We start from the raw sequence: 10,982 nt of genomic DNA on the forward strand, positions 1-10,982 counted from the left end.
CGAGAAAAGACCATTCATGATATAAGATGATTTTTTGATGACAAAAACCTATATATATATTTATATATATTCTGCATTCTACAAGTGGAGAAAACAAGGAGATGACCAGGAAGAAGCAAGTGGAAGAAATAGACAAGGGGGAAGAAGAAAAAAAAAAGCAGGTTAATTAATCAAAGGTCTAACTGATCGCCACGCCTGTATTGTAAATAGGCAGTTACAAATAATCCAACCAAAGTAATAGGAATTAGACCTAACACAATTCCAATCGTGTTACCACTTTGCAGAGTCCTGTGTTTTTAATAAACAGTCGCTACCCCCTGGTATGTGCCGCTTTCCTAATCAAAAGATAGGAGTGTCTTTGACAACTATATACGAAAGAGTACGATAACAGGCCTTTCAGTGCCATCGAAAGCATTATTTTACAATTAAGCAATATTAATAGGGGTATACTTTGATTGCATTACCTTAACATTCTCATTACCTTTCCCTTTTCCATTACCTTATCCGAATCAAACACCCCCTGGAAATACTTAGCGACCAGAAATATAATTTTCTCAATATAATATTTTACGAGTAGTAATTTTACATATATAGAAAAAAATAAGTCACCCATCACCACCTCACACTTTGGAACTTGTAAATCTCCCACTTTTTCTCCCTCTCACACTCTTTTCTTCCCATGAAGCAAATTGGTGTTCATGGCAAAAACAATCAAACCCCCAATAGAACCACATCAAAAATACTTCTACTTGTAACCTTAACTCTAATAATCTTCACTATCATTCCTCTTTATTTCCCTTTTCACAAATTCCCATCTCTTTCACCCTCCAACAACCATTTTACTTCTTCACCGGGGGCCGATGCCCCCCCGGTGACCCATCATCATGACAAACTCATCACCATCGATGACAACCACCATAAGTGTGATGTTTTTTCAGGTGAGTGGGTGCCTAACCCGAATGCCCCTTATTATGAAAACAAAACATGTTGGGCTATACATGAACATCAAAACTGTCAAAAATATGGTCGACCCGATTCGGATTACATGAAGTGGAGATGGAAACCGGATGAATGTGATTTGCCCATTTTTAATCCTTATCAGTTTTTGGAAATTGTTAGAGATAAATCTTTGGCTTTTGTTGGTGATTCTGTTGGTAGAAATCAAATGCAATCTTTGATTTGCATGTTATCCAGGGTATGTTCTTATTTTTACATCTTTATCTCTCTTTTTATCTTTAATTCACTTTCTTTTTTTTTATTAAAGATTTACCATATATTAAGTTGTGTTTATTTACGTTCAAGTTGCTTTAGTTATTTAAAGAAGTTATATGTATATAGGTTAAGTATAATTTTTTTGGCCTTTAAGGTTCTTTTTTAATTCCATATCGTTTACTTGGTAGGATTTTAATATGTTTTAAAACGTCTAGCCATTAAGCCCATAATAAGTTAAGAGATAGTTAATTAGTACGTCTTTAATCTTGATTATATTTGTGTCATTGTTCCTTTTCATCCTTCTAATTGAACAAAGCAGTTTCGAATCTTGGACTGTTATGTATATAAAGAGTTTGATATATCTATACTCCCTTAATAAGCAAACTATCTCACTCCTCTTTTTAACACCTCTACCTTTAAAATGTTTTTTATGCCCTCTTAATTTACACTACCTTATTTTTTCTCCATCACGCTCATCACACACACATAGGTTCATCCGATTTCCGATTTTCTCTCCCTCCCCCCTTCTCTGATTTTCTCCCCCCATAAACACCATCCACCACCGCCCCAAATACCACCATCCACCGCCGCAATCCACCTTCTATGTACGCTATCCCCCCATAAACGCCATCCACCACCGCCCTAAAAACCACCATCAAACCACCATCCACCGCCGCCGGCTTTTTTTTTTCTTTTTCATCGCCGCCGCCCCACAAACCACCATCAAACCACCGGCGTTTTTTTCTTATTCCCCATTGCATCGCGCGGATAGCGTAGTCTTTAAAGACAAATACATTATTTATATGAATGTGTATTAAAAAAACAAAGATTGAGTCTTGATCACATCACTTTCTTGGTTTTGTATAGTTAAATTATTTTTATTTCTTTTGGTGAGGTGGAGGGTGATTTTGTCTTTTTAGATGTATTGTGTAGAATAAAAAAAAGAAACAAGATTCGGAATTCTGGCAACAAAAGCCGAGAACAGTTGAGCTCTCATTTTCACATTATGTATAGAAGAAGATATATTTATTTTTATATAAAGTTGTATTATTAAATCAAGTTTTTCAATAAAGTTTTAGTGAGTACTAATGAGAAAACTATAGGTTATAACATTATTTAGTATTGGTTTTGATACACAAGAATATATAAAATTCATTTCACATGGTTCTCTGCATATAAGATATATAAGTTCTTTGGAAAAGTCGTAACCTCGAAAAGAGGAAATATATAGATAGATTAAAACTTCATATTTTAACAATTTGTGTATAATATTATTGACTCGTTATATGAAGTAGGTGACCGACTATGTTTTCAATAGAAAAATCGATTAAAATGTTGAAAACAACTTAGATATAATAATGAGAATATTTAATTAGTCATTCCTACATTAAGAAACTTTTGAATTTCTTTTGTTTACAAACATTATTATTAACATTCATATATATGATTATATAATGTGTGATTTAACATCATTAGAACGTTCTAAATGGGTCCAAATTATAATTAACCCCCTAATTATGTTATTATAAACTGATTTAAACACTTAATATAATTAACTAAAGTAAGAACTATATTCATATGGGAAATTAAAAGCTAGATGATTATTACTTGGTGACAAAATAGAGGGAATATAAATTTTGGTGGCAACATGTAAATGGATTCTTCGACCAATGCTTTTGTGTTGTCTTTATTGTGAAATTTCGTCACTCTCTTTATCTTTTTCCACAGAATACATGATTGATCATATATATCTCTGCCATTGCATGTGCACAATATTTTTATGATTAATTTCATACAAATGTTTTCATCTTAAGGTGTACATGTGTAACTAGATTTGTACAGCAAGCAAGTACACTACTCTAGCTACCAAATTATCTTAAATAGTTGTTTATTCCACTACTTGGTGTGATTGTATATATGTCAAGACTTGGAAATAGACTTGATTTATTCTATATTTGACATATGACATATGTAATTTCTCTTTTCCTATAATTGGCTTTCACTTTGGCATCTGTACATCATAGTTTTAGGCCTATCTTTACTTTCAAATTTTAGGCATATAAATCATTTTATTTACTCGCTAGATGTGTAAGAAACAGTTAAAAGTCGGTAAGCTAAACCTTATGTAGTGGTTTGTTTTTGCTTTTTCCCATTTTAAAGATTGCCTCCTGACTTATTGATTTGGCTCACATTATATGCTAACAAAACTATGTAGATAGATTCTTGAGTTAATTGCAGGATTCATCCCTGTGGTTTGTCTGTTTTCGTGGTTTACATCCCTGCTCAAAAATTTTCGTGAAATAGGTCCAAACTACTCAACTTTTCTGTACATTTCATCCTTGAGGCTGACTCCGTCAATTTCTTTCCGTTAAGTGTCATCACGTGCCTTTCACATGAGGACACTTTGGTAATTTTCACTTTACCTTTACACTTGCAGAACCCTCATAAACGATTCCTTGCATTGAATCATCAATAACCCAATAATAATAATCATGACAAAAATGTAGTACAAAAAAAATTCAATCATTATCATATTTCCATTTTCATATAACCGACTCAGTAACAACAATAATCTAATATCCAAGAATTTAATGCAAAATTTAAATTAGATAAAATCACAAAATCATTTAATCATCAGCAAAATCAAAACACCAATCTAAAATTTAAAATCAAACATACAATTTAAATTAGATAAAATCACAAAAAGTTACAGAACAAATTATTACAATGACAAAAAACTAAAACTTTCAAGCTTAGCATTTACCATGAATCTGAATTTGTAAACTTATTCATCTTTATCATGAAAGTCAAAGTGCAGCCCTCTCACTTTGGTGATTTCAGTCGAACATTACAAAAATGTACCAATTATCAAAGGTACCATCTTCCTAATTATCATATCAATTTAGGAACCATAATTAATTAATGTATATATAGATATGGTTGGCAAATGATGGCGGTATAGAGAGAGACAAATAGAAGAAAGGGGGGCGGTTTGACATGGAGGTGGTGATTTGGCTAGCAGCAGGTGGAATAGATCTTGAAGTTTTGAAGCTTTCTGATTAAATGGATAGATTAGGATTGAATTTTTTACAGAATTATATACACATGTGTGTGTGTAATATATGTGTGTTTTCAATGGGGGCTGAGATATATTTTAATCGATACATAAAGAGGAAAGGGGCAGGTGGGGTTGGGTGGAAACATACAAAGTTGCCCTCGTGTCCGGTGCATGTGCCACGACTTAACGGCATGAAAGTAACGCCATCAGCCAAAGGGATGAAATATGCAACTAATGTTGATAGTTTGGATGTATTTGGTTAAAAAATTTGAACAGGGATGTAAACCACAAAAACAAGTAAACCATAAGGACGAATCCTGTAATTAACTCTAGATTCTTTATACTGACTTTCATGTATAGTTTAACCACTTAAAGTAAACTGCATAACTTAATTAGTGTGTTGCAATTAAATTTTCAGGTTGAGTTTCCAATTGATGCTTCGACAACAAAAGATGATGGTTTCTCACGTTGGTACTACGTTTCGTACAACTTCACAATGGCAACATTTTGGTCGCCTTTTTTGATAAAATTTAATGAGCCAGACACAGATGGTCCGACTCACACAGGCCTCTATAATCTCTACCTAGACGAATATGATGAAAATTGGACTAACCACATCGACGAGTTCAACTATCTAATCATTAATGGAGGCCACTGGTTCTCACGACCATCAGTCTACTATGAAAACCATGAAGTGGTTGGTTGCAAATATTGTCAAAGAGAAAACGTCACCGATTACCCAATGACATTTGGGTATCGAAGAGCATTACGCACGGCATATAAGGGGATCATAAGCCGGAAAAACTTCAAGGGTGTAACGATTCTAAGAACGTTTGCGCCTATGCATTTTGAGGGTGGGGAATGGAATGGAGGAGGAGATTGTATTAGGAAAAAACCATTTAAGAGCAATGAGATAAGCTTAGAGGGTTCTAATTTGGAGTTGTATTTGGCCCAAATGGAGGAATTTAAAAAGGCCCAAAAGAAGGCAATGGAAAATGGGCTGAAGTTTAGGCTTATGGATATAACTCAACCATTATTGTTAAGGCCTGATGGACACCCAAGTAAATATGGTCATTGGCCCCATGAAAATGTGACTTTGTATAATGATTGTGTGCATTGGTGCTTACCTGGACCTATTGACACATTGAGTGATTTTCTGCTTCATATGTTAAAGATGGAGGGTAGAAGATCAGCCCAAGAGAAGCATACTTCTAGATTCATCAAAGGGAAATAGCAAGTTAAGCTCTTCACACATTTTTTTTCTTCCTTCTTTTATATGAACATTAAGCGATAGAACAAACTTTCTTTTTGTTATTGTTAGAGCTTTCTTTTATTGTAATTTTTATAAGGAATATTTGTAACTCATTTAAATATTTGTATGAGTAAGTATACATACGCTGAAATTTACAAATCACTACTCGTGGATCGTAAAATGTTTCATGGATTGTTACTTGATACATTTATTCTTGAGGTTTAAATAGTATAAATACCATTGAATATACAATATTCAATCATCTATACTAAGCAAGTGAATGGGGCCGATGTGTGGCAAACAGATGCAACTTACGGCCCTAGGGCTCCTTCCCATCTATCTTGACCGGGAAGAAAACATTTACTCTATCACTTTTGTTTTAACTACAAATTTGGATTGAAATTAGTCATTAGTCCATTCGATCATTTTCATACTATACAGATTAAAAACCCGCCATAGGTGAAAGATTTGATCAATGATTGTCCATTTAATCATTTGGCCATACAAATATTTTCATATCAACAAAAGAATACGCACCATATATTAAAGGAAAAAAAAACTCATCTAACATGCAGAACTTCATAACTTGTTTTATGTAGTAGCATTTGAACTCATGACTTTCTTGGTTTCATATTCACTTTATTTCAACTTTCTAGAATGATATGTGGTTATGTATAGAGTTGGAATATCGTGTCGGACACGACACGATAAGACACGAACACGACACGATAGCTAATCGTGTCAGTTTTTTCAAACACGAATACGACACGATTTTTAACAAGTTACACGATAAGGGACCTGTTAAGAGACTTATTAAAAGTTATACGATAAGGGACCTGTTAAGGGACCTGATAACGTATCTTATCGTGTCCTTAACGTGTCTTTAACAGGTTTTTAACGTGTCTTTAACATGTCCATATATATACTACTTGTCTTATCGTGTCTTAACAGGTCCGGACTTGTTAAGACACGAATAGTTATCGTGTCTTAACAACTCCGGACCTGTTAAGACACGAAACACGTTAAGGCCAAACACGAAACACGAAAAAATCAGGTCGTGTCGTGTCGTGCTAACAGGTCCGTGTTGGAAATTGCTGGCTCTAGTTATGTACTTACGGAGTATTGAGTACATAAATATTTTGTACCAATTAATAATTGACAAATATCAATTATCCCCTTCCTAAGCGTATGTTCGTGATGATAGAATAATATTTATTTGAACATATGGATTGTTTATCCTTATAGTAAAAGGACACGCAAGGTCGGACTTGGAATTAGCAAAATGGGCAATTGCCCAAAACATAACAATCTAAGTGGAATCAATATTAAGGTTTAATTAAGTTTTTATTTAGATCTATATTTTAAACAAATTAAAAATGAAAAAAACACTCCATAAGATTTTTGTTTTGATACATTATATTGGATACATGGATCGGTCATAATCATATCCAAATGACACACGCAACAACCAACAGCAAATCACCACAGTTTTGTTACAACGCAACTCATATTAGTACAAGAATAGTAGCAAAAATGAGTTTTGAGACATGTATAGCTCAAAATAAAATCGTAGTACAAGATTTTAATTACATTATTGTTCCATGGCATGTGCTATACATGTGATTTTATGACAAACCATATGTTTGATTCTAAATCAAAAAACCTAATCATCAATCATCATCTATAATATATTTATATTCGGGCTTCTTTTTGCCATGAAGATTCAACTTGTATGAAAACTATGAGCAGTGGACAATAATGCCCACATGATTCGATGTTGATAAGTAGTTTTAGATTGTTTAAAAAAGGAAACCGACAGCGATAGGGTCATGGTGGGTGTGATTGCATGCTTAGGTGGTATTCGATAAATGGTAGCGTAAGAGATAGCTTATATGGATGTGTAATCTATTTTATTAATCGATAAATGGATGACAATTTGAACATTATTTTAAAAATGTTGGTGTTGATACTTTATTATCAAGAAGTTCATTTCTTACACATATCTTATAAATTCAACTTTTTATGTTTGTAAATATTAAATTTAGGACGAAAAAAATACACACTTGAATATGATTTAAGTATTTTAGGTGCAACATGTAACTACAATAGAAGTGGGCTAGACTTATGACTGTGCATGGTAAGCGACAGATGGTCAAAGTATATGTTATTGATATAAAGACAATTAATGTAAAATGAAGTGTTTTTATTTATTTTGGACGTTAAGATATACATGATGTAAATTATTTCATCAAAGATATTTTTGATAAACTGTAACGACAAGACTCGATTTACTTGAAAACACAAAGGTTTTTTTTTTTATATACCCCCACTGAGCCGCAGTGAGGTCGAGTACTCTCACTGCGCTGCAGTAGGAAACCTCGGACCAAGACTGGAAGAACCCCCCACTGCGCCGCAGTGGGTTTGACACTCTCCCACTGCGGTGCAGTGGGAGGAAAAAGGAATTCTGGTCGTGGGTTTCCACTGCGCCGCAGTGGACAAAACCTCCTCCACTGCGCCGCAGTGGCCCATAGTTCAACAACATCAAAATCTGCCCACCTAAAGATTAGACCAAAACCTTCAAACCTCAAACCAAATAATAGACAAATTACATTCCAGAATCGAAAGCAAGAGAGTTAACCTGAAAACATTCATATTTGTCAAATTCGTTTGACCCACGATCCACTACGCCACCATATGGGTCGATTACCCATTTTGACATTTTACAACCAAATAACCATCTTTGACAACTCCCAAAGGACATAAACATGACCATATACAAAATGTACTAAAACATGACAACTAACAACCAAAATGTACTATGAGCCAAAGTCAAGAGGGACAACTAGGTTTCTAACCAAAATAAGCCATTCTTCCGAGAATAGCCAAAATATCTTCCAATTATCTACAATCACTAGCAACTTCAATCTCTATTCTTCAAGACAAGCAACCTAGTTCCTTCTTTCGGAACTACCTATAATCAAAGGGTAAACATCTGTAAAGTAAGCGAATGCTTAGTGAATATGCTTGCATATAATCATATAAACGAAGGAGAGCAATGCTCAAGGGACTATCGCATATGGACTATGACACCGCTGTGTCATATCCATAATACTCACCCTTGGGCTAGGCATTACATGGATCCATATAAGCAAATGATTACAAATGACAATCAATATAACAATAACAATGCTCCACATGAGCCACGACCACCAATTAGGCCTGTAATCAAGCTCAACCACAAACGTGGGACTTAACGCCAAATCAATTACCACCAATGGACACACTCAACATCGAATGGTAATTGACCCAACGATTATATCAAGATATGCAAGTATACTCACCTCCTTCGCGAAAACAACAAATAATCAAGATAACCGCAAAAGCACAATATCAATCTTTCAACCTATCATATATCATAATGCATACATAAGAAGATGTTCACTTTTCTAGCTATCTTAACATAACTAAACAACCCTTTCACTAGCATTCTAACCTCTAACCAATTCCACTAAGTTATTGAGTTGCTTACTTAACAAACTATTCATATAAATTCCAAGATTTCAACATCATCATCATTATTTCAATTACTAAATCACCATTTTTCATAGTTGGAGCTTTTCTACCAACATTCTCATTTAAATCAAAATTAATATAAGAAACTCAATAACTAACCCAAAATATCCAATAACTTGGGGGAAAATCCTACTTGGGCTCATCACTAGCAAAAACCCCCAATTCTTATTTTCAAGAACCCTACATTCTAGTAAGGAAGGAAATTAAGTTAAAAAGTAATTACCTCCAGGAATGCAAGACAAATTTAATACTTAAAATCACTAAGTTCTTCCTTCCCCTCTACCCTTGATGATTTCGACCATCACCACAAGCAATTGACCCAAACCCTAACTTTTTAATCTTGAAAGATGAAGGGATAAATTGTTCTTGATTATTATTATTATTATTGATTTTAGCTTTGGATTAAAGATTACCAATTTGATTTTTGGATGGAATGCATGTAAAAAGAGAATAAGAGTGGTAGTGGAATAAGGTGAGTCAACAAACAAAATGGCTGGCATCCTTGGGTGATGCCACGCCCCATGCCTCCTTTTGGGTAAAATTTACCAGCTATCCGCCAAAGTTCCGACTAAATTAACTCCCTTTTCAAAAACAAAATACTAGAAACTTATTTTAATGTCAAAACTACAAAAATGGTTAATTTATTACCTTAAAATTATCGGGGTGTTACATAAACCATATGTATTAAGTTGTAAGGGTGTTGAAAGGTGATGAAAATTTTAGATACATCAAACCTGTAAATTGTTATTATTAAATAAATGTTAAAGTTTAAAATACATTGTATTTTTCTTAGGAAATTATTAGAACTATTAACATTAGTACTTTGCCCTCAAATCATTTTTTACGCATGATCAAAACCCCCCTTGGATGTGAGGTGAAACAACATATAATCATCTACTATTAACAACATATTATACAACTTCATATTTCCTTTTATTTATTTAGTAATTGACTGGATATTCCATATTGTCCTTGATCATTAGCTCATTGGTTGAAATGACATCCCTATTTAAGAGGTTTTGGGTTTAAGTATTGGGATGGACATAACAAATCCTTCTATGAGGGCTTGACTTGTTTATACATAACTCAAGTCTGAGGGGTCAGAGTTTAACCCTAATAGTCATCATATCTTTCGGTGGATTAGTAGTTGATTTTTCCCTCATCGGGTGTTTGAAATAGGCAATTTTATTTCAAGTGAGCTCTCAAACATTGACCCAATTAAAACGATGTATGCTATAAATTATTATGATGTTGCTTATAAATTATTTTGGACGTTAAGATATACATGATGTACATTATTTCATCAAACGACACAAAGTGTGAAACTATATTAACTTTCAAAAGAAGATTCCAAAATATATATTCAATTTCATTTGCTAGATATCTTAAAATTTTTTTGTCAACAAAATCCCTACATTATATAAATCTCACTTCAAAATTTGTTAGTTATTGCCTATGTGGCATGCTTAAAAATGCAAGAAAGCCCAAAAATCATTACAATATTGCTCATTGGAAGGTCTACGGATTAGTTACTTTTATAAGAAGTTCAAATTTTCGAAAACGGATTAGTTATGCTTTCAAGAAGTTCAAATTTTTGAAAATTTGAATATGTAACCGTTCGTGTATTGCTTGTGGCGGTTACTTCCTTGCATGTCTATGTCTATATAAGGCCACTTCCATTCAGTTTTAAGGCATTTCAAAACTTAAACACATAACAGATCAATTTTAGCATGGCTTCACTAAACCATGTTTCAATTAGAAATTTGCGTCTAAATAATAAGACATGTACGATAACGGTTAGAATTTGAGGCTATGGAAGCAACCTCTATATGGAGATGTTAATATATAGGTAGTATTGAGATGATCCTGATAGACGAACATGTAAGT

General features: G+C 33.6%; 1 protein-coding gene across 1 annotated transcript; it reads left to right on the forward strand.

The window, feature by feature from the left end:
* Nucleotides 1-636: 636 nt before the first annotated feature.
* LOC122578602 (protein trichome birefringence-like 19) lies at nucleotides 637-5,684 on the forward strand. Its single transcript, XM_043750590.1, has 2 exons — nucleotides 637-1,195; nucleotides 4,689-5,684. The coding sequence occupies exons 1-2, from the start codon at nucleotides 680-682 to the stop codon at nucleotides 5,502-5,504; spliced, it is 1,332 nt and encodes a 443-aa protein (XP_043606525.1). The 5' UTR covers nucleotides 637-679; the 3' UTR covers nucleotides 5,505-5,684.
* Nucleotides 5,685-10,982: the final 5,298 nt, after the last annotated feature.

The sequence above is a fragment of the Erigeron canadensis genome, chromosome 8 (genome assembly GCF_010389155.1).
Source record: "Erigeron canadensis isolate Cc75 chromosome 8, C_canadensis_v1, whole genome shotgun sequence".
NCBI lineage: Eukaryota > Viridiplantae > Streptophyta > Magnoliopsida > Asterales > Asteraceae > Erigeron > Erigeron canadensis.

Excerpts from the sequence above, each read along its gene's own strand:
- LOC122578602 (XM_043750590.1), top strand. The coding sequence starts at position 680 with ATGAAGCAAATTGGTGTTCATGGCAAAAACAATCAAACCCCCAATAGA. Across the intron at positions 1,196-4,688 it reads TGATTTGCATGTTATCCAGG|GTTGAGTTTCCAATTGATGC; the intron begins GTATGTTCTTAT and ends TTAAATTTTCAG.